General features: G+C 33.8%; 6 protein-coding genes and 1 pseudogene across 7 annotated transcripts; 3 read left to right on the top strand and 4 right to left on the bottom strand.

The window, feature by feature from the left end:
- Positions 1 to 200: 200 nt before the first annotated feature.
- Positions 201 to 1,942, top strand: LOC106346932 (protein SHI RELATED SEQUENCE 7). 2 transcript variants are annotated; one of them, XM_013786403.3, is made up of 3 exons: positions 201 to 457; positions 576 to 1,235; positions 1,471 to 1,942. In XM_013786403.3, the coding sequence occupies exons 2-3, from the start codon at positions 581 to 583 to the stop codon at positions 1,854 to 1,856; spliced, it is 1,041 nt and encodes a 346-aa protein (XP_013641857.1). In that variant the 5' UTR covers positions 201 to 457; positions 576 to 580; the 3' UTR covers positions 1,857 to 1,942. The 2 variants fall into 2 exon arrangements, with proteins under 2 accessions (XP_013641857.1, XP_013641858.1); XM_013786404.3 differs by having other exon boundaries at positions 202 to 457; positions 573 to 1,235.
- A 3,488-nt stretch (positions 1,943 to 5,430) lies between these two features.
- On the top strand, positions 5,431 to 7,913 carry LOC106349908 (transcription initiation factor IIF subunit beta). Its single transcript, XM_022687304.2, has 6 exons — positions 5,431 to 6,254; positions 6,407 to 6,518; positions 6,599 to 6,726; positions 6,834 to 6,881; positions 6,991 to 7,128; positions 7,216 to 7,913. Exons 1-6 carry the CDS (start codon positions 5,976 to 5,978, stop codon positions 7,312 to 7,314), a joined length of 804 nt encoding a protein of 267 aa, XP_022543025.1. The 5' UTR covers positions 5,431 to 5,975; the 3' UTR covers positions 7,315 to 7,913.
- On the bottom strand, positions 7,467 to 9,223 carry LOC106346934 (annotated as a pseudogene).
- Positions 9,224 to 10,996: 1,773 nt separating this feature from the next.
- On the top strand, positions 10,997 to 13,233 carry LOC106351450 (U4/U6.U5 tri-snRNP-associated protein 2-like). Its single transcript, XM_048782503.1, has one exon. The coding sequence runs from the start codon at positions 11,029 to 11,031 to the stop codon at positions 12,502 to 12,504; it is 1,476 nt and encodes a 491-aa protein (XP_048638460.1). The 5' UTR covers positions 10,997 to 11,028; the 3' UTR covers positions 12,505 to 13,233.
- Positions 13,234 to 17,834: 4,601 nt separating this feature from the next.
- On the bottom strand, positions 17,835 to 19,507 carry LOC106346935 (purine permease 14). Its single transcript, XM_013786406.3, has 2 exons — positions 19,251 to 19,507; positions 17,835 to 19,162 (listed from the first exon to the last, which is right to left on the bottom strand). The coding sequence occupies exons 1-2, from the start codon at positions 19,273 to 19,275 to the stop codon at positions 18,030 to 18,032; spliced, it is 1,158 nt and encodes a 385-aa protein (XP_013641860.1). The 5' UTR covers positions 19,276 to 19,507; the 3' UTR covers positions 17,835 to 18,029.
- Positions 19,508 to 23,422: 3,915 nt separating this feature from the next.
- LOC106346936 (purine permease 14) lies at positions 23,423 to 25,030 on the bottom strand. The gene is made up of 2 exons (XM_013786407.3): positions 24,734 to 25,030; positions 23,423 to 24,648 (listed from the first exon to the last, which is right to left on the bottom strand). Exons 1-2 carry the CDS (start codon positions 24,765 to 24,767, stop codon positions 23,537 to 23,539), a joined length of 1,146 nt encoding a protein of 381 aa, XP_013641861.1. The 5' UTR covers positions 24,768 to 25,030; the 3' UTR covers positions 23,423 to 23,536.
- A 1,097-nt stretch (positions 25,031 to 26,127) lies between these two features.
- LOC106346937 (lon protease) lies at positions 26,128 to 27,282 on the bottom strand. The gene has a single exon (XM_013786409.3). The coding sequence runs from the start codon at positions 27,203 to 27,205 to the stop codon at positions 26,360 to 26,362; it is 846 nt and encodes a 281-aa protein (XP_013641863.1). The 5' UTR covers positions 27,206 to 27,282; the 3' UTR covers positions 26,128 to 26,359.
- Between the last annotated feature and the right edge of the window lie 272 nt (positions 27,283 to 27,554).

Here is a 27,554-nt window from a genome sequence, read left to right as displayed (position 1 = left end):
AACAAAACATATTTAGGCTATAGTTTAGTTTGTCCATAATATACACACATGTATTATATATATATATATATTATTTATTTACTAATCTTGTGCAATATTTATTGTGATAGGGATTCATTGCAACTGGGCTACAACTGTAGAGAAAGTGCCCCATTGAAGAAGATCTTCATAGTACTCTCTATCTCTTAACCCTTCCCCCACCCCTCTCTCTCTCTCTCCACTGAGAAAACAGCAGTTACTCGAGTTCTTGATGAGAGAGACCGAGAGATAAATAATCAAATGTCTTAAATGATTTGAACAGAAGCAATAAACCTTGGCGGCGTTTGCAGCAGTTTCTTAAATTTCCTTACCATCATTACTCTCTCATCCGCTCCCAGTTTCACTGCTCCTTTCAAATACCTAACACATCTTCAAGTCTAGAAATTAATGAGCTAGGGAGCAAAAGAAAAAGAAGAAGGTAAACTCGAATCCCCAAAAATAATTTATTTCACAAACCCCTAACATAGTCTCATAAATATTCTCTCTCTTTTTCTCTCTCTCTCTTTTCCGTGGCGTGTGTTTGTGATTGGAAGTAGAAGAAATGGCTGGATTGTTCTATCTAGGAGGTAGAGAAAACAACAAACAAGATCATCATCATCAAGACAAGGATCATAATGAAGACAGGAGCAACAATTATCTTCATCTATATAAAGACGAGATCTACAACAACAACAAGGGTTTTGAGATCTGGCCACCTCAATATTTTCAGCAACAACAAGAACAACAAAACCACGTCGCTCCTCCTACAAATTTCTACTCTTTTGGTATGGTTCCAAGTGGTAGCAGCCATAACAATAACCGGAGTAGTAATCGGAGTTTGTATTTCAACGTCGTCTCCGACCATGAGCCGGTGAGATCCTCCACGGGAAGGTTTACGGTAACCAGGCAAGGAAGCATGAATTGCCAAGACTGTGGGAATCAAGCCAAGAAAGATTGTCCTCATATGAGATGCCGTACTTGTTGCAAGAGCCGAGGGTTTGATTGTCAAACCCACGTGAAGAGTACGTGGGTCCCTGCTGCTAAACGCCGTGAGAGACAGGCCCAGTTAGCTGGTTTGCCAACTAAGCGGAGCAGAGAGGCTAGCTCTGGCGGTGGTGATGATGATGATGAGAGAGAGGGCGATGAAAATGGAGCTCAAGGCGGTGGTGGTGGATCAGCTCTTGCTTGCATCCGTGTAGTCAATGCTAGCTCTTCAGGTATTTTTAGTTTTTAATTAACTAACCTAATTTATCGGTACCTTTAGTGGAACATTAACTTTGTGAGATCATAAGAAGATGTAATTTTGATTGTTTAGTCAAATATCATTTGAGTGTGAATGAAGTTTTTCTTTACAAGTATTTGGTTTCATAACTTTTATTCGATTATATGAACTTTATATTAAAATATGTGTTATGTTTGGATTTATAGTAATTTTCATTTTTATTGAATTAGGGTTTGAGAGTAGTCACTTACCACCGGAGTTAAGTTTACCCGCGGTTTTCCGGTGTATGAGAGTCAGCTCAATTGATGATGAAGACGAAGAGTATGCATATCAAACGGCTGTGAACATCGGAGGTCACGTGTTCAAAGGCATTCTCTACGACCAAGGTCCGTCAGATGATCACCGTTACAGCTCAAGCCCTGCCGCCATAGCCGCAGAAACCTCTCAACACCATCTTAACCTCTTGGCCTCAACCTCTTCAGTCGCCACTACAACCGGCGTGACCGCGAGTAATATTAATAACGCATCAATTGACCCTTCTTCGGTTTACACTGCAGCACCGATCAACTCTTTTGTCACCGCTGCTACATCCTTCTTTGCATCTCCTAGGTCTTAAGATTTAAATGTTATGTTTTTAAAACGTTTGTTATTACTCTTATAATTATCAGAGGACTACCAGTACCAAAAATTATTATTTCGATAGTTTTGTTGTTGTCGGACAATGCGGTAACTTTCGTACCTAGCTAGGGTTTGCGAGAGTACTGATTAACATGCACATCGTACGTTTTCTAGAGATAAATGATCGATTATTATATATTTTCTTCTGAGAAAGAGGATATTATTACAATTAAGTTGATGTCAGAGTTACAAGTCTGATCTTCTGCTTGTTCTTTTTAATGTTTAATCTTCCCAATGCGATCAGCATAACTCTTTCTTTTCTATCAACCATTTTAATTTTCTTATAAATTCTTTTAACTTTTTGTAAGTTAGACCTTCTGTATAGAATAGGGTTGGGTTTGATAGTGAATTAGCTTTCTGGCTGGTGTTGAACTCGAAGCTGCTTTTTCCCAGTTTATCCGTTTGCTTGCCGGATCTAAACAGGACTTAACTAGGTTTCGTGTTCAATTGAGCAAACAATTTCAAATCTATTTATATGAAATTCACTTTTATGCTGCCCAATCTAATTTCCACAGAGTGAAACAGTAGAAACCATCATCAGTTCACAAACTCATATGAGACATTTCTACATATATGCAAATATTAGTTCTTTTATTCCAAAAACATGAAAAACAAATTCAAGGGTGGATTACATTATGTAAATCAAGTCGTATCGTTATATGTATTGTTTTTTTTTTTAAACATCGAAAGTTTAACTATACTTTTTCCAAGTGTCGGCATAATCAAGTATTCCAAAACATGCTTGAAATTCAGTGGATGAAACAAATTAAATCAGGTTCTTCATCCTTGATGGACAATATATAGCTACAAGTTATCGTTCCTACATGGAGATGAATCTTTGAGACTTTGATCGACACGATATATGTAGTTACAGTTTGTCACTCTCACTTGGAGATGGCGACTTATTGTGGAAGATCGGAGTTCACAGTTAATTAGTGTGAAGAAAAACGTCAAAACCATTTATGAGGTCTGAGAAAATTACAATACATGTGAAGTACTAATTGTTGTGGATGAATGTAAATGGATAGTATGTTATATAAGTTTCATATCTACTATAGCTACTAGTCTGCTTCTCTCTACATAACTTGCATTGATGTGACTATCGACTTGGTTGTTGATTAAACCGATCATTTTCATATACACATGTTTTAATTAATTTCTAGTTAGTAGATTGGTCGAAGTAGCAACCCTCCCCTGTGAATCAATACTATTAAAAGGGAATGAGTCCTAAAAAATCTACCTATGAAATGTTGTTGCACCCTTTTATTTTTTAGCCCAATATATTACATATTCTAAATATTATAACTAACCTTTATTATATCAACAAGAAAAATATCTTCTAACAATTAAATAAAATCTATAATTAAATAAAACCTATTTTGTTCCAAACCCTATTACATTATTTTCTTTGTTACGTAGCATCTCATAATTAACTAACCCCTATTACATTTTATAATCGAAACCATCACTCACCAATCTGAGATATCAAAGATCATAACAAGATTTTAATGATCCATATAATCATAGACATCTATTATTTAAATGGGTCATCACATTCATCACAACATTATAGCAAACTTACATATAGAATTTTCATCACAACATTTTAAGGAATTAATATACATGTATTAATTAACCCTAAACCCAATACTTAAAAATATATATAATACCGAAAATATATCCAAAATACATAAATATACCTAATATACCAAAAAGACATTTTGGGTACTTTGGGTACCTAATCGGGTCTCGAGTAAGACTCATATATACTCAAACCGAGACATATAGGTCCAAAAAAATACCTAATTAGACCCAAATCCGAACCAAATTTTTATTTTCAGGCCGATTTTGGTTCAGTTTTTTGATCCAGGTAAAATGTTTATGCCTAAAAGAGAGTTACATAAGATTGTACATACAAAATTCTAATAAACTAATTATATAATTATATAATTTTAATTTTTTTATTCTTTGATATAATACGATTTTGTAGTATAATAATGTATAACAATCTCAAAATATTAGTATCATAATGTATAACAATTTTAAAATATTAATTTATATCAAAATTTGGTTATAATAAAAAAAACCCGCGCTTTCGAAGCGCGGATCAAAATCTAGTATATAGGCTTAATAGTTAATATACAAGGGTTTCTTTTCGTTTTAGAAGTATAAATTGGTACCATTAAAAGGTTTGTGAAAGGAACATTTACTTTTAAATTATTAGAGAAAATGTGGAGTATAGCTATGTTTGAAATAAAAGAAATGAAAGGGGTCAAGAAACATAGTAAAAGTCAATGGTCAAGGTAAAAAGAACATAGAATTTATAAAACATAGGGTTTTTGTTTTATGCATCTCCTACACAACATCTGTATACCTAATTCGACTGGGGCTGATATGACATTTTATTCATCAAAACCCTCTTTTCATAAAGCAAATAAACAGTTCCTCTTTACATATCAAACAACGACCATTTGAAAAAGTGTGATCCCTTAAATTCAACTAGAGATTGACCCGCACGCCCTTGCGGGTGTTAATTTTTACTTTCTTATAAATCGATATTTTATTTTTATGATTAGTATTATATATTTTATATGTGTCATAATATAATTAATTGCATAAGTACTTTTAGATTTCTATACATCATAATCGAACCTGGATCAAATAGAGTAATATGATTACTTTTGGTTATTTGGTTATTTTTAGTTTAATTTGAATTCAACATACCTGAATTAAATCGGTTAATATTCTTACTTTTCATACAAATATCCGTACCGGCGTCAAATACATTAGTTTTTGGATATTTGTAGGTTTGTATATATCAAGACTGAATTCATCTGGACCCGATTCGAAACACACATGAAAATTTATAATACCGAAATGAAGTCTAGTTTCAAAACTCAAAAAGCATGATAACCCACAGAAATAACTCGTAGCTGAATAGTTATCCGAATGTCCATGTCTAACCGATACATAAGTAAATAAAAAAAATTGTTAACCATTTCGAATTCTTATCACAAATAGAGTGGTTTCATTCAAATATGTCGAATTATTATAGTTAATATGTAAATAATCCTGGCAAAATATTATAGTAAATATAATTAATGAGATAGTTAAAAAGTGAAAAAATGAATGTAAAAGATAAAATAAAAAAAATTGAAAAAAAATAAGTTTTGTTTTTCATGTCACTATTATATATCATATATATGTCATCATATAATTAATCATATTTTATATGTACCATAATATAAGTAATCATATAATTAATATTATTTTATACATACCATCATATAAATAATCACATATATTATATTTATAAACTTAATATGAAATATAAAAACCATAATTTAAGTTGGTGTTTTTAATTAAGTTATGTATTGTATTTTTCTTATATATAGTGAAAATATTTTTTAAATGGTTATTGGAAAATATTTTAGTAAATTTTTTTAAAATATATATATATATATATTTGAATCAATTATTTATATAAATTAATTTTAAATTATTATTTTGATTTGAATTTTGTATAGAAATAATTAAAATTGAGAAAAATGAATGCAAAAGAGAAAATAAAAAATGAAAACAAATAAATTTTGTTTTGTACTTCTGTAATAAATGAGATTAACTTATTTAGTAAATATAATAGATGAAGGGTTAGAATTGATTAACAATATAATAAAAATCTTTTAAAAAATCAATTAAGATAAGCAAGTATTATTTTCTACTGTTATCCATGCTTCCAAACAATTCTCATTTATACTACTATCCATGTTTCCAAACAATTCCCATTTATACTACTATCTAAGTTTCCAAACAACTCTCAAATGTACTTTAGTTTTAATAATATAGATGATTTTCTTTCCTCTCTTTTTTCGTGTTTGGATAATCTTTTAACTAAAATAAAGGCCCCCGGCACTCTATGCACTATATAAGTAAAACCATAGAAGACTTATTGGGCCTCGTGTAACCTATAAAGGTACTTACTCTTCTTGTTGGGCTACGTATAAACTATAAAGGCACTCAACCTCTCTCTCTTCCCGCTTTCACAGAACAAGAAACAATGGGGATATCCGAAATGCAGAAGAAGAAGATCCAGAGAAAGAAACTGCATGAAGAAGAGAAGATTCTTTCAGATTTGATGGAACTAGCGGTGGAAGATAATCAAGGACTCGAGACGGAGAAAGCCGACGAAATGGTTTGGCTAATGAAGTGTCCACCAAGGGTCGACAAGGCGTGGCGCCAACTCTCTTCTTCGTCTTCTTCGTTTTCTCAGGAACTTGTTCTCGTGGCGAAGTATAGTGAGTCAGTCGATCTCCTGCTGCCCGATTTGTCGCCTGAGGTAATCCGATAACACATCCCTCGTTCTGTTTTAGGCCAGACGAACTTGGGAATCGCGTCTTGCTCAGCTTGATTCTTGATCTTCTTGATGCATGGGTTAGTAGTAGTTCATACAAAGATCTCTTATTCTGTTTTGTTGGGTTTGTGTTTTAGTTGAGCATGGAGATGGCTAGTGCTGAGCTATGTAACATTTCGAAGCTCTATTCTGTAAGCAAATCCAGTGACTTTGTTGGTCCAATGAATCTCTTCTCGGAATCAAATCAAGGTCTGGTCTTTTTCTTTGGTTTTCTTTTTTTTTTCATCACTTGAATACTTTATGACACCTCTTCAACACATGGTATTTAGGTAAACTTGCGGTGGAAGGAACGGTGACGCATAAACTCGATATGAGACCCCATGATTGCATTGAAGAATACGGAAAGCTTTTACGTCAGAGGAACAAGAAACCTGTGGCTGAAAATAGATGTATCCAGGTTCTTTGTTGTAACTCCATCTAAGTTCAAGTTAAGATGTAGTATTGGTCTCACCATAAGAAAATGCTAATTAGATTAAACTTCTTTATTTGAAATCATTCTGAAAGGTTATTGATGATAGCCGTGGAGAACACTTGATGCCCAAGCCTCCATTGGTAATGCTCTCTGCTTCTCTTCTCTTTCGATTCTGTTATGACTATCACACTCTAATTAATGATTTATACTTCTTTGAATGATATGTTTGTTACTCCCTTCATGAAACAGGTAACAAAGAAGCTTAAGAAAAGGGACAAGAGGACTAGAAGCGACCGTAGTGAGGTGGAAGCAAAAATGTTCCAACTGTTTGAAAGAGAACCGAAATGGACACTGAGACAGCTTGTTAAAAAAATCAACCACCCAGAGGTATGCTCTCTCTTCTTAAGACTCGTATCCAGAAACAGCGTTACATGTTATCTAAATCTTGCTTGAAACTCTGTTTGCTTTTTTCAGATATTCTTGAAAGAGATACTCAAAGAGCTTTGTGTCTATACAAGGACAAGGAGTGGTCATTCTTACGAGCTTAAACCAGAATACAAGAAGAGTACTTAATAAGGTACAGCAGGAGTTCAGTAAACAGGCATCATCAGATTTTTTTTTTGTGTACAAAAAATAAAATAAAAAGGTTGTAAAAATTGGAGCTTTTCTTTTTGAACAGGTAAAGACTAAAACTTTTGAACTATAATGTGAAAAGGCATCTTTCATGAGGTTGTTAATTTTTTTTTGTTACTCAAGTAATACACACTTCCAAATATTTTTTTCACTACAAAACTTACAATGTGAAGACAAAATATACATTTAGCACCAACTCACATAGAGTAACCTTTTTGAAGATCGCCGCCACGTCAGTAGTTAAGATTATCTTTGTGAAGCCTATAGAAATAAGCGGCCGCACTTAAGGAGGCTGTGATCAAGGCGACACCTTTAAAGACATCAAACTCATCGTTCACGTAGCCAAAGAAGATAACCACAAGCACCGACACGATTGGCCATGTAATGACACTGATCACGTTAGCTAACACGCTCGAGACGGAGAAGACAAGCCCCACGATCCCAACCCAGTAGACCTGCCACGCAACGACTTGACCCACCATAGCCATCACGTACGCACCTTTCCCTTTCGAGAAACCATTAATGTCCCTCTTGAAATCGTTTTGCTCGCCCTCGATGAGAAGACCCGCGGCGGAGCTTATGGTAGCGACTATGGAGGAGATGACCATGACTTGGTAATTAAACTGAGGCAAAGCTCGCGGCTTTGGTACGTTTGAACACGTTTTGGATGACACAGAGGAGGAGAGAGAAGTATAGGCTGGAGATTAGAGCAGCCAGTGAGCCTCTTCGGTAATCCGCCTCCGCTTCGTCAGGCTCGCCGCCGAAGGAGGAAGAGAAGGTGAGAGCTCCGGTGACGATTGCAAAGATCAGGGAGGTGATGATCCAACGGTTGAGTTTGATTTTGTTGATGAAGGCGGCGAAGATGAGAGTGAAGAAGAGCTGCGTTGTGTAGATGAGCGTGAAAACCCTAAAGGGGAGTTCGAGCTTTGCCTTGGCGGAGAATCTTCCTTGATTCGACCAGAGGATTCCTATGAGACCGGAGAAAGATATTATGTACTTGGTTGAGGTTCGGTCGGAAGTGGTTTGAGATTGCTGCTGGTTGTGTTTCTTGGCGGTGAAGATAAAAAAAGGGAGAAGGAGAGGGAATCCAACGGTTTGGAGGAGAGATTGAGTCCAAACGCCGTCGTTTTGGCGTTTTTGGGTGAGGTCAATTTGGTCGTAGTAGAAGTTTTCGAGGATTTTAGCTATGGATTGACCTGTGATGACGAATATAATGCAGAGGATAATTGTTGGCCAATGGTTGAGTTTCCGGTTCGAGTTTCCTAGTGTGATCAAATCTTGCTTGGTATAGACTGGTATGTGCACACATGTTTCTGAAAAACCGAGAACAATAACAAAGATTGAGAATCGAATAGATCAAGAAACGAGGTAACTTAGAGAGAGTAGTTGATGGTAGTAAGATCATTTTTGGTTATAAAATATCACCTTGTGGCTTGGTTTGAATTGGTTGATGATTCTTGGCCATGGTTTCAAATATCTGTGACAGATCTTGGAACTGACCTCAGAGATTGTCAATAATGTGGTTTCAATATTCAGAGATTGGATGTATTTGGATAATGTTTGGGAAAATCTAATGTGTGGTGGTGTTTATTCTGTACAGTGAGGGGTCGACCGAGACAGTGCCACTAGCAGTGTACTAGTCAATGAAGTCGGGGGATATCAATGCGATTTAGCCTTCTCGTGTAGGGTTGTTTGATAGATTACTATTCTTTCTCTCAAGAAATTGTAATAATTCATGAGGAATACTTCAATCTAAGTCATTCATCTAGATCTTTTTAATCTTTACATGAAGAATTTGTTTATTGTATATGTCTTAACCTCGAAATTTTGATAATCTTTAGCATTTCAATGTTAGCTGAGTAGCTCCATTGCCAAAAGTGTTATTTTCTTCTTATAACTTATAAGTAAAGAATAAAAAATGAAACATCTAACCAAAGTCATTTTACCATATGTTTTAGATACTAGATACATACTGTAACTGTAACACTCTTTAATCTATCTATTTTTTTTTTGTTACTCTACTGATTCTACCCACTAAATCAAGATGTGCTAGTGGTGGTGCATATTGACGTATTTCCTGGGCGATCCACACTTCCTTTTCGTCTAGTTGGTAAAAAGGCCATTCATCATCGTCATCTAGTAACCGTTGTTTACAAATTGCCTTTGTGACATTGTCGCTTATTACCATAGTTAAAAATTTAAAATTAAGATGATTTCATCGTAGACGTGAGGTTTGCTCGTAACGTGTTAATGGGCTAGTTACATAAACTCGACACTTCCCAAACATTTCATTGCAAAACATCTATATCATTAAATCAAAAACATCACAACTTCTTCTAAGTAGATTTTTAAGTTGGACCTCATATTAATGTTCTTATCTTAGCCGATCCTTTCATAAAATTATTACCTTAAACTAATCAATTAATTAATTATTTCCTATTTAACCGAACCTTTAAAACAACCATATACAATATCTCTATAATATTATTTGAGAAGTCAGTTTCATATGTGTCGCTCTCACGTTAACTCTCACGATGGTTGATTACACTGATACCCTTAATGAATTAACTTACATTTAAAATACTATTATTTATTATTTTATTTAGTTTCCTTTTAAAAAAATTCCGAAAAATATACACATATAATAAAAAGGAAATTTTTTTATAAAGTTAAAAAAAAAAGAATTGAAAAACGAAAATATATGTATATATAATATGATTTCATAAAAAAAGAAAGTCATAAAATAGTAATATTACATTTAAAAATATTTTTAAATAACATAAAATATAATTTTGAACTAATAAAATACTTTCTTTATATGTATATTTTCTTAGATAAAAAGTATAAATTTCTATATAATGTGATTTCATTAAAAACAATTTACACAGATAATCTTTATATTAGAAACATAAATATTTTTTTTTTAAATCATAATTTAAACAATACAAAAAAATTCAAAGTAATAAAAATATTTTTATATACCTATATATTTTATTAGATGATTACATAAAATAATTAAGTAACATAAACCGATATATGTTTAATTGTCTATAAATATTTTATAATTAGTAATATTGAAATGTTTTATTTATTTTTCAAAAATTTAGTTGACTATAATATACATAATCTAAGCACAATGTATCTTAAGTTATACATAATCTTCATAAAATATATTTTCATATCTAAGATAACAACCACCTAAATGCAAATAAGAAATTAATCAAAATATTAATATATAGAATAAAAAAATATTACAGTTGAATTCATATATGCAATCTAATTTACCCAAAAATCGACTGAAAAACAATAAAACCGATTAGATATAACATATATAAAATTATATGTATAATTAAAGTAATATAATATTATTAATATAAATGATGCATATAAATTATAAATTAATTTAAAACACTCTTTAAGCAAAAAATTAAAAAAAGTTGGATTTTGGTTTTTACTTAGAAATAGTTAGTTATTTTAAAAAAACTAATTTCCTAAATTTTAGGAAAGCTATTTTTTCAAAAAATTGGAAACAAGCATCCTCTATATATACTCGGAAGCGAGTAAAGGTTATTGCGTCGTCTATTGAAGTCTGCTTTCTGGGGAAAATTTTCGACAAGAGGGTTTTGAATCGACTTGGGTAAGGAAATCTCGAGGATGAAGAGTGAGAGAGAAGGTAAGAACGGTGGTGTTGAGGAAGAGAGAGCGGTGAAGCGGAAGAGGGTAATAGAGCTATCTAATGATCACGAGCAGAAGAAGGATATCGGAGTTGCGAGAGTGGAGAAGAAGACGGAGCTCGACGATGATGGTGATGATGTCTCCAGGAAACATTCACGCCATGTTGAAGTTCGTGGTGATTGCCCTTATCTTGATACTGTTAATCGTCAGGTCTTGGATTTTGATTTCGAGAGGTTTTGCTCAGTCTCCTTGTCGAATTTGAATGTGTATGCATGTCTCGTATGCGGGGAGTACTTCCAAGGAAGAAGCCACAAGTCTCGTGCTTATACACATAGCTTGGAAGCAGGTCACCACGTTTATATCAATCTTCTCACGGAGAAGGTTTATTGTCTTCCTGATAGTTACGAGATCAATGACCCTTCTTTGGATGACATTCGACGTGTTTTAAACCCAAGGTTCAGTAGGGCACAAGTAGAAGAGCTTGATAGGAATAAGCAGTGGTCTAGGGCTCTTGATGGCTCTGACTATCTTCCCGGGATGGTGGGATTGAACATCATACAAAACACAGAGTTTGTGAACGTTACAATCCAGTCGTTGATGAGAGTTACTCCTCTAAGGAACTTTTTCCTTATTCCCGAGAACTATCAGCATTGCAAGTCTCCTCTTGTTCACCGCTTTGGGGAACTCACTCGAAAGATTTGGCATGCTCGAAACTTCAAAGGACAGGTGAGTCCACATGAGTTCTTGCAGGCTGTCATGAAGCGATTTAAGATAGGCCAGCAATCAGATCCAGTAGAGTTTATGTCGTGGCTCCTTAACACTTTGCACATGGATCTTCGCACTTCAAAGGACGCCAGCAGTATCATCCACCAGTGCTTCCAGGGTGAGTTAGAAGTTGTGAGAGAGTATCAAGGCAATGAAAACAAAGAAATCTCCAGGATGCCTTTTCTGATGCTGGGGCTAGATTTGCCACCGCCTCCTCTTTTCAAAGATGTCATGGAGAAGAACATTATTCCCCAGGTTGCTCTATTCCATCTGTTGAAGAAGTTTGATGGAGAAACTGTGACAGAGGTGGGGCTAGCCAGAATGAGATATCGAGTCACCAAATCTCCTCCTTACTTGATGTTCCATATGGTTCGGTTCAAGAAGAACAACTTCTTCAAGGAGAAGAACCCTACCTTGGTTAACTTCCCCGTGAAGGACATGGAGCTGAGGGATTACATACCATCATTGCCTACTGCCGCAGAAGGGGACAAGACGTGTACAAAGTATAACTTAATCGCCAACATTGTACATGATGGTAAACCAGAGGATGGGTGTTTCAGAGTGTTTGTGCAGCGGAAGTCGCAAGAACTATGGTACGAGATGCAGGATCTGCATGTTGCAGAGACGCTTCCGCAGATGGTAGAACTATCAGAAGCATACATGCAGATATATGAGCTGCAGGAGGAATAGAGCAGCAGGAAACAAAGCTTACTCATCATCGGTTTAAGAGTTGGTTTCCAGGTTTTATTTCTTGTATCGATGATATGGAGATTAAAGATATGTTTCCACCACAACTCTTTTTGGAGATAGATAATCTTGAAGCTAACTGATAAAAAAAAAATACTATAGATATATCCCTAAACAATTTCTAATTGCCGCATTAACTCTAAAAGTACATTAAATTAGATAGGGTATCTTCTTATTCTTTAGGAAATTCTCAGGTATATTCTTATTTTAAAAACATAAATCTCATTTTGTACAGATCTATAAAATCTTTGATGGAATAACCCCTTCTCCAAATTGATTCTATTATGCATGAAATCCCGGTTACAATTAAATCTTTTGATTTGTTATCCTTTATATATTAAAGTACAAGTCACATGACTAATAATTTTTTGACACATGGATTTAAAGAAAAAAAAGCAAATGCATAATTTTTAATATAAAATAAAATTGCTAATATTTTTCCCACTACATCATGATCTCCTGTTTTTTAAACTGTTAATCTTTCTTTATATGAGATTTTTACCTACATTAATTGTAGTTTCTTAATTTCTTTTGCTCCATCAACTCTTTCAATGAAATTGTAATGAAATTTCGATTTCTAATAATACAGACTAGAGCTTGACCCGTGCGACCGCACGGGTGTTTATGTAAAGATTTATGTATATCATATTTTTTTTACTGTATCGTGTTATATATATATTTTTTAAATGTGATTTGGAACAGTTATGTAACTATACAAAAAGATTGGATGTAATATATATATATATATATATATATTAATATACTATGTTAGATCAAATTTATATTGACATTTCTTTCATATTTAATTGTATGATTGAAATGTATTATTAGTATATTATATGTTTGGGTCAAACTAAAAATGAATTACAACTATTCTAAAAACTTAATTGGACGGGATATAAATTGACCCGTTTATTTTAACTAAAATCATGGGAATAAAGTTAATTTTATATTCAAAATGTGAAGCTAAAATTGTTGGAATATTCCTTTTTTATTAAAAATAATTGATGATTATTATTCCAAAACGTTTATAATAAGGAAGTTTAAAACATAAATGAATCACATATAATATATATGCACAATATTTTATTGGTAAGTTATAGTAATAAACATTAATTTTGTTTATATATGGTAATGTATATGTATTATAAGATCAAAAACATGGAAGTAGCTTTTAAATTGTTTTTCATAGTTTAGGTTGTTTTTAATATTTGTTTCAATAGTTTGTTAATATATGTGTATTTTAAAGTTTTTTTAATTACATTTAACTCATATTTTTTTAAGGAAAACACATTAATCTAACTGAAAAAGACAAGCATTAAAATTGAGAATTCAATTTAATTTATAGTGGCATGGAAGTGTAATTAAATTTAAAAACTAAGGGGTATTTTTAATGGGTACTTCTCTTTTAATAATATAGATGGATCACTTCTTCGAAACTCTATCCCTGTCTATGTCTGCAAATCTCAACCTCTGGCCAAAATTTGGTAAAACAACACTCTTGGAAAAAATATTTCCAGCCAATATAAAAAAAAGAAAGAAGAAAATCCCTTTTTTTATGAAAGCTTAATACAAAGTTGGCAGTTGATGAAGGTTAATTACAGGTTAGTGAGACTAACTATGCTCTCTTCAATACTCAAATCATAATTTGTGTCATGTTAATTTTCTCATGTCGTTTTTATTTGTCTCCGGTCTAACCTACTTATAATCCTCCTATATATTAATTGAGAAATAAATTTATTGATTTATGCTGACGTGTCGCTCATAGAATAACTCTTCAATTAATTGTTATAATTTGATTGTTTGATGGTTTTTCATTTATTTAATTAAAGTTTTTAAAAGAAAACTATTTATAGAATTACCTAATTCAATCCATGTTTCCAAACATAGAATTAAGCATCTTAAATATAAATGAATTAACATAATTTGTTTATAGAAATAATTAATTATCTAGATTACATTATATAAATTGATAATATACATATAAATACATATGATTCTATGGAAACAATTATAGAAACGGTTTTTATTATGTTTAAATTAGTAGTAAATAAAATAAATCATAGATTTTATAAAACTAATTAATCTAAACTTAATAATATTAATTAAATTAACTCATTCACTATATATAGTATAAAAATGTATCAAATGAATGCAAAACAGTCAAATATATTATTCTTAAAAATTCCAATCATTTTCCAGTGACAATGTGATATCATATATGCGTTATCACTTTTAAAAATGATTAAAATATTTTTATATTTTAAAACATAAAATTATATGGTAAGTTATTTAAACGTATATTAATCAAGAATTTTTTTTATTTAATTCGTCTATTAATATAAACAGATGAAATAACATTATTATATGGTAAGTCATTTAAAATTATATTATTTGGTAATTCGTTTAATTTATTATATGGTAAGTCATTTAACTATATTAATTAAATTACTTTTCACAGGATTTTTATAGAATTAATACGTTATTAATATAATTCATATAGCTTGGATTATAGTAAAATTAGCATGCTTATTTTTAATAGAAAAAAAAGAACAAGAGGGAAGAATAATAAAATATGTTTGTTATGTTCTTGGTATTTTTATATTCTTATTTATTTAATTTTATTTGTATGTCGAGGTACATGTACTTTTTCATGTTACTATAAATGTGAACTAATTAGTTTTACGTGTTTTTAAAATATAAAGATAAAATTAGTAAGGAAGTTCAATAAAAATGATCATCTCTACAATTGTTAAAGGTAAAGATGAAAAATATAATGTAAATTGAAAGCAAGAAAAATATATTTAAATATTAATGAGATGTATTTTTTACGCTATAATAAAATTTTAGAATGTATAATACTAAAATTTTAACAACACTTATACAAATAAAAACATCCTATTTCATATAATATTGGATCTCACATTAATATTAAAAATATATGCCTAAAATAACGACATTTGGTTATTTAAAAATTGAAATATTTTTTTTCTTATTAGTTAATCAGATTTAATTAATATAGGTATGTTTTAATTGAATTTAAAATAAATTAAAAAAATAATTTTAAAAGATATGTAAATTATGATTAGTTTTAATTAAAAACATTTGGTTGAATGAAACTATTCTGGTTTTTCCTTTTAATTGCATAGGAAATTCAAAAACCAGATTCCCTATTTTATAGGGAAACTATTTTGGCAAAATCTTGAATGGTTTAAAACTAGTTTTTGGAAAAACTAAAACCAATTCAAAAACCACAAACAATCAACCTCTTAGTGTTTGATAAAATAGTGTGATGATTAGAGATAATTTAACGAAGATTTTTTTTGCTTAACCCATTTGAGTTTTTTGTTAAGCACTAAATTTAAAAAAAAATGAGTGAGAAAGTGTGGTTTGGAACAAATTATGAGAAACATTGCTTAAACTACTATTTTCCTAATACATGTTTTTATGTTTACCTTAACCAAATTTATCCTTAGTTTTAAAGAGATAAATCATACTATATATTAATTGAGAAGCTACTTAATTGACTTTTAATTATGTGTCTTTAATAGGTTAAATTTCAAAAATATAGTTAAAATTTTATTGGTTGTTAACATTTATTAGTTATTATTTTAATCAGATTTTAAAATAAAAGGTAACACTAGAACTGATTAATTTCAAATTACCAAATAACACAAATAATATTACAAATAATGATTTATGGTAACTAATTGTAGAATTAGAGAAAGAATGTATATGTTTTATCAATTTTTTTTTATTTTTATCAATTAGTTATATATAATTAAATAAAATACTTTAGCATTTTTATAGAAATAAATTTAATGGTTATATATTATTATATAAAAGAATTGTATTTGTAGGTAAGGAATTATTATAAATTTTGATGTTTTTAAAGCCCACACAAAACCAAAACCGTTTACAAAAAGATCTTTCATGATAAAAGCCTCCGAACATTGTATTTGTCATATTGGAGTTACACAAGAAAAATACATTCTCTCTTTTTTTTGATGAAATTTCAAATTTATTGATCAAGGCAAAAAAATTCTTACGTTTATAGCGGTTAAGAAAGACAAGAAAAAAATATACTCATATCTAATCTCAGGGTGATTTTCCTTAGTTTATAGGTGCTTTTACAATTTTATAGAAGTTTTTTTTACTGACATCAATTATTTAGAAAATAAGGTTAATAATTTTACTGTTTTTGCAAGAGATATGTTTTCTCTGAATTCTTATATCTAATAATTCTTTGCTGTTTTTTGAAAAAGAGAATTCAATATTTTACATTTATCTTGTGTCTATATTGAAACATGGTAACTATAAAGAAAAGTTTTTTTTATTATTTTTTTTAAGTTTATCACTGATAAACCTCAAAAATAAAAATTCTTACGTTTAACATTTAGTTTCACTGTAAATTTTACATATTATATCTAAAAATATTTTTACATAGTAATGCCCGTACATAGCACAGAAGATAACACTAGATAATTATAAATCACAATTTCTATAGATCTATACAAAAATTATGGAATAACCCCTTCTCCAAGTCAACCCTACTTAGCCTAAAATCTCAGATTAGAACTGTTTCATTTAAATTGTTTGACCAAATATAAAATATTATATCTCAAAATGCATCAGAACATTTGTAATTATAATTCATTACTTATAGTTTAATTTTTTCCCTGAAAAATGGTTAGTAATTTATCTTATTACAATTATTTTATTAAAATTATAATGAAGAATTCCGTTATGGATATCCAAATCATATTGGTTAATATTAGATTAGTGTTTTCACCTCACGTCTATATCTATAATACAGTGATATATTAATCAAAAAGAGAAAAAGACCAAATTAGCACAAAATCAAGTTTTTGTTCTCAAACTAGCACTCAAGGCCAAAAGTCACAAAAATAGCACTCAATGGGTGGGGTTTAGGGTTTAGAATTTAAGGTTTAGGGTTTAGAGTTTAGGTTTTAGGGTTTAGAGTTGAGAAGTGAGGCTTTGGAGATAAGATTTCAAATTTTGAAAAATAAAAAAAGTTAAATTTTTCAAAAGATAAAATGCTATTTTGGTCATTTTAGTTTTTGAGTGCTATTTTTGTGATATAAACTTAGAAATGTGCTATTTTGGAGATTTGCCCTAATCAAAATCGTATTGCTTAATATTAGATTAGTGTTTTACTGCACGGTTATATCTATATAATACACTGATGAACACTATTAATACAAAAGACAGTTTTAATATTGTTCTTTAAACATAAAATGGAATTGGACAAATTTGAAACTAAACAATGTAAAATATATTCAGAAAATAAAATCCGCACGGATGCGCGAATCATGATCTAGTACAAATTAAAATTAGATAAATATACAACTTTAACAACATACTAACACTTACACACAAATAAACAATAAAAATAAATATGATTACTTAACTTACCCACAAAAAAAAAAAGATAAAAAAACAATAACTCAATTCACACTGTCACGATTCTCTGTGTGAAGCCCAAAGAAATAAGCGGCGACGCTTAACGCGGCAGGAATGAAAGCGACACCTTTGAAAGTATCGAACTCATCATCGCCTTCGCCCGTGAAGTTCCTGAAGTTAAAGAAGACCACAACAAGCAACGACACGATCGGCCACGTAACGACGCTGATCACATTCGACAACACGCTCGAGACGGAGAAGACAAGCCCCACGATCCCGACCCAGTATAACTGCCACGAAACGGCTTGACCCACCATAACCATCACGTACGCGCCTTTCCCTTTCGGGAAACCATTCATCTCCCTCTCCAAACCGTGTTGCTCGCCGGCGATGAAAAGACCCACCGTGGAGATGAGCGTAGCGACGAGGGAGGAGAAGATTATGACTTCGAAAACGGACGCGAAGCTTGGCTTTCTAGTGGTTGATTCCGTGCGTTTGAAGATGTAGCTGTCGAAGACGTTTTGGATGTTACAGAGGAGGAGAGAGAAGCAGATGGCGGCGAACAGAGCGGCCCATATGCCTCTCGCGTACTTATGCTCCCCGTTGTATGACACGCCGCCGAACGGGGATGTGAAGGTGAGAGCTCCGGCGCCGATGGCGAAAACCAAGGAGATTACGACCCATCTGTTGAACTTGATTTTGTTGACGAAGCGCGCGAAGATGGGAGTGAAGAAGAGCTGTGTTACGGAGATGGGAGTGAAGAGAATAAACGATATCTCGAGCTTTCCCATGGCGGAGAGTCTTGCTTGGACCGACATGAGGATTCCGATGCAGATGTAGATTACTGACAAGGATTTGTAGTGGAACTGGTCGGAAGTTATGGGAGGGTTGTTGTGTTTCTTGGTGGTGAGGATGATGAAAGGGAGGAGGAGGAGAGGGAACCCGACGGTTTGGAGGAGAGCTTGAATCCAAACGCCGTCGTTTTGGCGGCGTTTGTTGTATTCGCTTCGGTTGATTTGTTCGTAGAATAAGTTTTCGAGGAGTTTGGCTATGGTTTGGCCTATGATGGCGAAGATGGTTGAGAGGAGAATCGTCGGCCAGTGGTTTGGTTTTCGGTTTGAGTTTATGAGTGTGGTTGGATCACGCTCGATGCTGACGGGAACCTGCACAAAATGTTCTGCAAAAGAGAGAAACTAGAATCAAATTGTTTGTTTGTAGAAGAGAGGATCAAGAATAGAATCATTTGAGTAGATTACTATTATTACCTTCTGGCTTTGTCTGCTGAGCCATAGTTTGGAACTGATTGTCGGAGATCCGGTTTGTGTGTTTGTGTTTGTGGATATTTTTGAGTGGATGATGATTGTAGTTTTCTGTGGACAGTGGAAGGAGAAGTGATTTTTATATATACGGAAGAGAAGTCCTCTTGGCGGCGTAATAGTCAATCACGTGAGCTCATGTCTACGCGTTGGTTGTTTAGATATTTTCTGCGTTGCTTCGTTACCATTCGCAACTACATTTGCATATTTGATGGTATAACTTATAACTTGGAACATTACTACTTTGAAATATCTTGACCCCACCAAATACTTGTGTAGTTCCTAGATCTTGGCAAAGACAAGGGATCCTTCCTGCAGAGTTTGAACTAAGATAAATATCAAGAATGCCAAATATGGATAAAGTTGTCGCCTCCGCATAAGCACTTGTGTTAAATGGGAGAACAATATTTGATATGACATATAGTGAAACTCAATGCTTTCCTAACCTCTCTCATGCATATAAGTGAGTGCAACATCAACCTAAAGGATTTGACGACATGACTTATGTTGGTTCTAAATTTATCTAAGCTTACCGTTACTGTGCTTGGTGGTCTGTTTTAGTCGAACATGAAGATGGTTGGTGCTGAGATATGGAATATTTCGAAGTTAACTTCTGTAAAAAAACAAAAGGTTTTGTTGGTCTAATGAGTATCTTCTTCAAAGCGAATCAAGGTCTGGTCTTTTGCGTTGGTTTGTGTATTTATGTTACTTTCAATTTTCTCACTTGCTGACACTTATTCTAAATATGTTATTTAGGTGAAGTGGCTGTGTAAAGAAGTAAGGAACCGTAACAAATAAACTCGATATAAGACCCCATTGTGGCATTGAAGAATAAGAAAAGGTTTTACGTAAGAGGACCATGAACCCAGTGGCTGAAAACAACCACCATTTCATGGTAATAAGATTACAAGAATTGAGGACCATGTGGCTGAAAGAAAACAAGATTTGAGAATCGAATAGGTCAAGAATCGAGAATTTCTAGCTGTGAGTGGTAAATGGCTTACAGCTGTGAGTACCGCCACCTGGGTTCGAATTCTAGCCATTGGAGAATTAATATTTTGGCATCATCAGGGACAGATGACCGACACGTGGCAACACGTAACTAGACTGGATCACTTCTATGGGGTCAGGATACCTCTGTATGATTCAAAAAAAAAAGAATCGAGAATTTTTACAAGAGTAAGTTATGGTAATAAGATCATAGTCTTGTAGCCTATTTGGCTACTACACTCCTCGGCCTGGTTAGAAGTGACTGACGATTATCTGCCACGGTTTTAGATATTTGTGACTGAGCTTGGAACTAGCATCCATGTAATGTAATTAACCACCGACTATATGACCAATTGTATACAAGATTGATTAGTTTTTCCCACATATTTTTTTTAGAAATCCACTTGATTTCGGAGATTGTAAACAATTTGCGGTTTATCCATGGATATTGTACACCTACTAATCAATGGAAGTGAGTGCATATCTAATTATCTATGCAGCTGAGCTGAGTAGCTCTATGGCCAAAAAGTGTATTTTTTCTTCTTTAAGTAAGGAATAAAAATGAATTATCTAACCAAAGTTATTTTACCATATGTTTTATAGACCCACTAGGAGTATATCCAACGATAGCACCAAATTTGGTGTTGCAACTATACCAAATTTGATGTTTGGTGTTATAATTTTTTTATCATCTCCAACCATGACATCAAATTTTATATCATATCTTATTTAATTTTTTCAGTTTAACTTTTTTAAATTTTTATTATTTTACCATATTTAGATTTTTATTATTATTATTATTTTTATTATTTGTAAGTGATAAATGATAATAGTCATTTAGTGATTTTGAAAATAAAAATATAATTTTGATAGTAACTGAACTATATTATATGATGAAACATAATAAAATATGTATTTTAAAGGTTTGATATGTGAATAGTGTTACACAAAATTTGGTATAACACTATTTACATTACACCAAATTTGGTGAGATAATATCAGTTTTGATGTTTTTTTGGAGATGAAATTACTTTAAATTTGGTGTTTTAGTGTCTTGCTGGAGATGTCCTAGGGGTGGGCGTTCGGGTACCCATTCGGGTTCGGTTCGGATCTAATCGGGTTTCGTGTTTTTGGGTTTAAAAATTTCAGCCCCATTCGGGTATTTTTAAATTTCGGTTCGGATTCGGTTCGGATCTTTGCGGGTTCGGTTCGGGTTCGGATAACCCATTTAAATTATTTTTAAAATTTTAAAATTCATTATATGCTTAAAATTTCCCAAAATCTATAAAAAAAAATAATATATTTTATATAAATTTGTATAATATATGTCAAAATACCTAAAACTAACATATAAATTGGTTTGATTTGAATATTTGGATAGATAATCAATAGATATTTCAAGCATTTTGGTGTTTTGAATATATTTTAGCAATTTTAGACATTTACTTTTGACTATTTATGTATATTTTCAAGTATTTTAGACAATTTAAAAGTATATTATATATTTTGGATGTTTGTAATATATATTAAATCTAAAAATAAGTAAAATATTTAGGTATATAAATCTATTTCGGTTAGATTCGGTACCCGAGATACTTTGGTTCGGATCGGGTTCGATTTTGGTTCTTTAGATATCAAAATTTTGAACCCATTCGGATATTTAATCAATTTCGGTTCGGGTTTGATACTACTTTTTCGGATCGGGTTCGGTTCGGTTCCTCGAATCCGGATTTTTTGCCCAGCTCTAAGATGTCCTATAAGCTAGGTTGCACGGAATGTGAAACAGATACGCGAAAATGAAATGTTTCGAAACGTGGAAACATGATTTTTAAAATTCTAAGAAATGGAAACGTTTATAAATATAAATATAAATATATATATATATATATATACATATATGTGAATAATTAACATGTGAGTACAATTATTTTCTTCTGTTTGGTCTATCTAATAATATAAATCAACAAATAAAATTTTTATGTTAAGTACACTAAAATGAAACAAGTAATAGTTAAACATCGAAATCATATTAAAATTTTAAAATAGCTAATACTTAAAGAAAAATTCCCTAGGATAGCATTTTTTTAAGTTGTTGTCACAAAAATAGCCGTCAATGAAGAAAATGACCAAAATAAGTTTTATTAAAAGGTAAAGTACATTTTTACCTTAAGGTTAACTAATATAGATTAGGGTTTAGAGTTAAGGGGTGAAGTTTTGGGGATAGGGTTTCAAATTTTAAAAAATAAAAAAAATATTAAAATTTTCAAAAAAAAAAAGAAATGTTTTGGTCATTTTCTTTCTTTAGGTCTATTTTGTGACAAAAACATAAAATGATTATTTGAGAGAATTGTCCATACTTAAACATTAAGTAGTTTAACTCAAAATAAATATATAAGTTACAAAACTTGTTTTAAAAAGTTCTCTTCACGTTTTCAAAACAGAATCACAAGTTTCTGAAATCGAAATTTTCATCAGTTTTTAAAATGAGATTTTCAAAAAACGAGTTTCTAATGAGTTTTCACGAGTTTTCGAAAGATTTTAATTCCGACACAACGTGAAACGAACTTTCATCCGAGTTTCCATGCAACCTAGTTTATAAGTAAAGTAAATCAACAAAGATGTGCTGCTGATTGTGCATATTGACGTATCTCTTGGGCGACGCATACTTCTTTTTCGTCAGTTTGGTAAAGAGACCATTTACCATCGTCATCTCGTAATCGTTAGTTTCAAATTTCTTTGTGACATTTGCAGTTTATCACCACTCTTCATCACAATTAAATAAAAGAAGTTTTTTTCACAAATAATAATAAAAAAAATCAAAGTAAATGTAAGGTTCATACTTCTTTTTTTTGTCATTTGAAGATTATATTAAACGAGTAAAATGCAAAGTTTACACATCTGAGCCGGTAAGGAACACACTCCTTCGAGAACTATAAGCCGGCAAGATTAACATTACCTCCCAAAAACTAGAAAGAAAACAACTTAGAATGCCTGAACTTAAATTAAGATATGGATGAAAACAGACCACAAAGTACTTCTGGGACAAATACAGAACTCTCCAAGAAGAGAAGTAAGTCAGATACCTGATGATAGAATGAGAGAGAAGGCGTTGAAATCGCAATTACAAAGACTTGACACTTGCAAACATTTCATTGTAAATCACACTAACATTAATACATTATACACACAATTAAACAATATAATACATGACTAATTAACCCAAAAAATGAAGGAAAAATAGAAACTCAGTACGCACTGTTACGATTCTCTTTATGAAGCCTAAAGAAATAAGCGGCGGCGCTTAACACGGCAGTGATCAAGGCGACACCTTTGAAAACATCGAACTCATCGTCCATGTAGTTAAAGAAGATCACAACAAGCACCGACACGATCGGCCACGTAACGACGCTGATCACATTCGACAACACGCTCGAAACAGAAAAGACAAGTCCCACGATCCCAACCCAGTAGATCTGCCACGAAACCGCTTGGCCCACCATAGCCATGACGTACGCACCTTTCCCTTTCGGGAAACCATTCATCTCCCTCTTCAAATCGTGTTGTTCTCCGGCGACGAAAAGTCCCACCATGGAGATGAGTGTGGCGACTAAAGAGGAGAAGATTATGACTTCGAAAACGGAAGCGAAGCTTGGCTTTCTGGTGGTGGATTCCGTGCGTTTGAAGATGTAGCTGTCGAAGACGTTTTGGATGTTACAGAGGAGGAGAGAGAAGCAGAGGGCGGCGAACAGAGCGGCCCATGAGCCTCTTGCGTAATTCAGCTCCGCCTCGTCCGGCTCGCCGCCGAATGAGGATGATAACGTGAGAGCTCCGGTGACGATTGCTAAGAGCAATGAGATGACGACCCATCTGTTGAACTTGGTTTTGTTGACGAAGCTAGCGAAGATGGGAGTGAAGAAGAGCTGCGTTGTGTAGATGAGGGTGAAGATACCGAATGGTATCTCGAGCTTTCCCATTGCGGAGAGTCTTCCCTGAACCGACATGACGATCCCGATGCAGATGTAGATTACCGCTAAGGATTTGTAGTGGAACTGGTTGTCGGAAGATGGTTGGTTGTGTTTCTTGGTGGTGAGGATGATGAAAGGGAGGAGGAGGAGAGGGAAGCCGACGGTTTGGAGGAGAGCTTGAGTCCAAACGCCGTCGTTTTGGCGGTGTTCGTTGTACTCGCTTCGGTTGATTTTGTCGTAGTAGAAGTTTTCGAGGAGTTTGGCTATGGATTGGCCTATGATGACGAAGACGGTTGAGAGGAGAATTGTCGGCCAATGGTTTGGTTTCCGGTTTGAGTTTATGAGTGTGGTTGAATCACGCTCGATGCTGACGGGAATCTGCACAAAATGTTCTGTAAAAGAAAGAAATTAGAATCAATTTTTTTTGTATAAGAGGGGATCAAGAAGAGAATCATTTGAGTAGATTACTATTATTACCTTCTGTCTGAAAGATTGGCTGATTCTGAGCCATGGTTTGGAACTGGTTGTCGGAGATTCTTAGCGATTTTGACTTCAATGTACTGTCGGAGATCCGATTCGTGTGTTTGTTGTGCTGGGGATAATGGCATGAGAAGTGTTTTATATGCACGTAAGAGAAGTGTTTTATATACACGTAACAGGTTGCTCAAAAATAAAAAATATACACGTAACAGAAGTCTTCTTGGCGGCGTAATGGTCAATCAAGTGAGCTCATGTCTACGCCTCGTTGTTTAGATATTTTCTCTGCGTTGCTTCGTCACCATTCCAAACTATATTTGCATATATAATGGTAACATCACTACGATAAGTTAAACTCATATTATACGAATGAAATAATGAAAGTAATTAATCCCACACAGAGGTTATCTTTTCCACTGCCATTCATCACTTGTACGCAGTAATTTGTTTGCCAGTTTGAAACACAATTCAGTGTTCTTCAATGCAGACAGTAATTATTCTCACGCCAAATGAATCTCCGAGTGATTTTGAAACAAGAAATCAAGGAAGATGAATAGAGAGGCAACTCATTTGGCATTTTACTTAGAATCCTGACCTGAGTCTACAGATTGATGATACGCAATCTACTTGAACGTATTAGCCGCGTTTGATAATAAAATGGCCCCACACTGTTTGTACCTCGCTCTACACCCACTAGACCCCAATCTATCTCTTCAGTATTGATGAATTGAAACTATATGCCCCATAGACATAAAAGCTCTCAACCACACTGCACCCTATGCAAATAACACCACTCGACATCCCAATCAATTAAAACTGGAAACTTTAAAGCTTATGGCTTGACACAGAAACTGAGGCAGCCATGGTATGGATGTAAAGGTTTAAGTAGCATAAGTGCATAACCTAACTTGTGTCAACAGATTCACAAAGTCAAAGTAACTACCACTAGCCTCCATGGATTATATATATTTCAGCTTTCTGTTACCAACCATCATCGATGCCAATTTTCTACATGTTCCTCAATTCAACATAGGTGTTGCAGTATTACTGCTAAAACACTATTTTGAGTAATTGAAACTTTGATGAAAGAAACTTCTTTAGATCTCATTTTACAAGCCTTTTAATGAAATTGCAAACTCGAGAAGCAAGAATTGGTATTAAAAACCTTGCATCACTAGACTAGTCTTTGATCATAGAGGCAAACTCGAGAAGCAAGAATTGGTGTTAAAAACCTTCTTGAATCACTAGACTAGTCTTTGGTCACAGAGATAATCAATCAAGTAAAATCCTTTTCTTCATCCAACTATGTGGTCAAGGATTATGCATTGAAACTCTGATAAAGCAAACTTCTTTGGATATCATTTGAACATGCTTTCAACGAATACGCCAACCCAAGAAGCAACGATTTGGTATTAAGAACTTAAACTTGCATCACTAGACTATATGCTTTTGATCATAGAGGCAAAGGCAATCAAGCAAAACACATTTCTTGATAAACCCAAACTATAGGATCCTATCAAACAACTCCACCATCTAGTACCTATGAAACTTTACACATTGATCAAATATAGTTGTATCCAATAAACTTCAAACACCGAAGAGAGACCAGTAGTACCGGATAAGAAACTAACTCGAGGGGAAGACATCTTTCACAGCAGAAGCTGCAGTCAAGTAATTAAGCGTATTCCTCAGCGTCTCCCTCTCTCTCTTCAACCTCGCCGCCGTATCCTCCAGCTCCAGCAACGCCTGCTGCTCCATCGGCGCCCCTTCAAACGTGCTCCCAACGAAGAACGAGAACGGCGTCGGAAACTGATTCTTCCTCAGATCCTGCGCCTCCTTCTCCGCCTTCCCGTTCAACCTATTCGACAACCGAATCACCTCCTTCATCAGCACCTCCACCTCATTCGCCAGCTCCTCGAGATTCTCCTCCCCGGAGGGCCGATCCTCCAGCCACGTCACCTTCGCGACGAGATACGGCTTCGTGCGGACGAGATCCGTGACGCGGAACCGCTCCTGGCCCTTGCAGATTAGGAAGAACCGATCGTCGACGAGGCGCTCGTGCTTGATGATCTCCCCAACGCATCCGACTCCCGCCGCGGAGCCTGAGACGGCGTCGGAGTAGACGACGCCGAATCGGAGATCGGATTGGAGGAGGGTCTGCATCATGACGCGGTAGCGGTACTCGAAGATCTGGAGCGGGATGGTTGCTCCCGGGAAGAGGACGAGGGGGAGAGGGAAGAGAGGGAGCTCCACGAGGTCGTCGGATTTGGGCGGCGGGTTGGCGTTGTTGTGGTGCTTCTCCGAGAAGGAGGAGGACGAGCATCGGAAGGAGGTTAGCTTAGAGAATCGACGGTTGGTGGTGGTGGTGCTCCGGTAAGTAGGTGGGAGAGTTAGAGGTTGGTGGTTGAAGGCGGAGAGATGCGGCGGCGTGGATTTGATGGTGGAATAGGAGAGTGAGCTTGGAAGCGCCATTAGAGGGTGAAGGAAGGAAGGAAGAGGGTAAGTTGTGTGGTGAGTATACAAATGAAGAGATTAAAAATTTAATGATTCCTTTATTTAAAAATTAATAATTATCTGTTGCACAAAAAATAAAAATCTTATCTGATATTTTTAGTTCATTCGTGTGAGTCCACGTTTTAAATTTTAGATATGAGTGGAAGAGCGAGTTCGAACTTGGGACACCGGAGACCTCTTCTTCAATTGGACTTCCATCGACATTTTTTTTTATTAATAAACGTTTTCCTTATCGTGTCTACGTGCATGAGGCTTTAGCGAGCCCACGGCCCAGCTGGATGCCATTTCGTAATAACCCTAAATACAC

The sequence above is a fragment of the Brassica napus genome, chromosome A6 (genome assembly GCF_020379485.1).
Source record: "Brassica napus cultivar Da-Ae chromosome A6, Da-Ae, whole genome shotgun sequence".
Classification (NCBI taxonomy): Eukaryota; Viridiplantae; Streptophyta; class Magnoliopsida; order Brassicales; family Brassicaceae; genus Brassica; species Brassica napus.
Note: the sequence above shows the minus strand (reverse complement) of the source record. Positions and strands in the feature narration are given on the sequence as shown.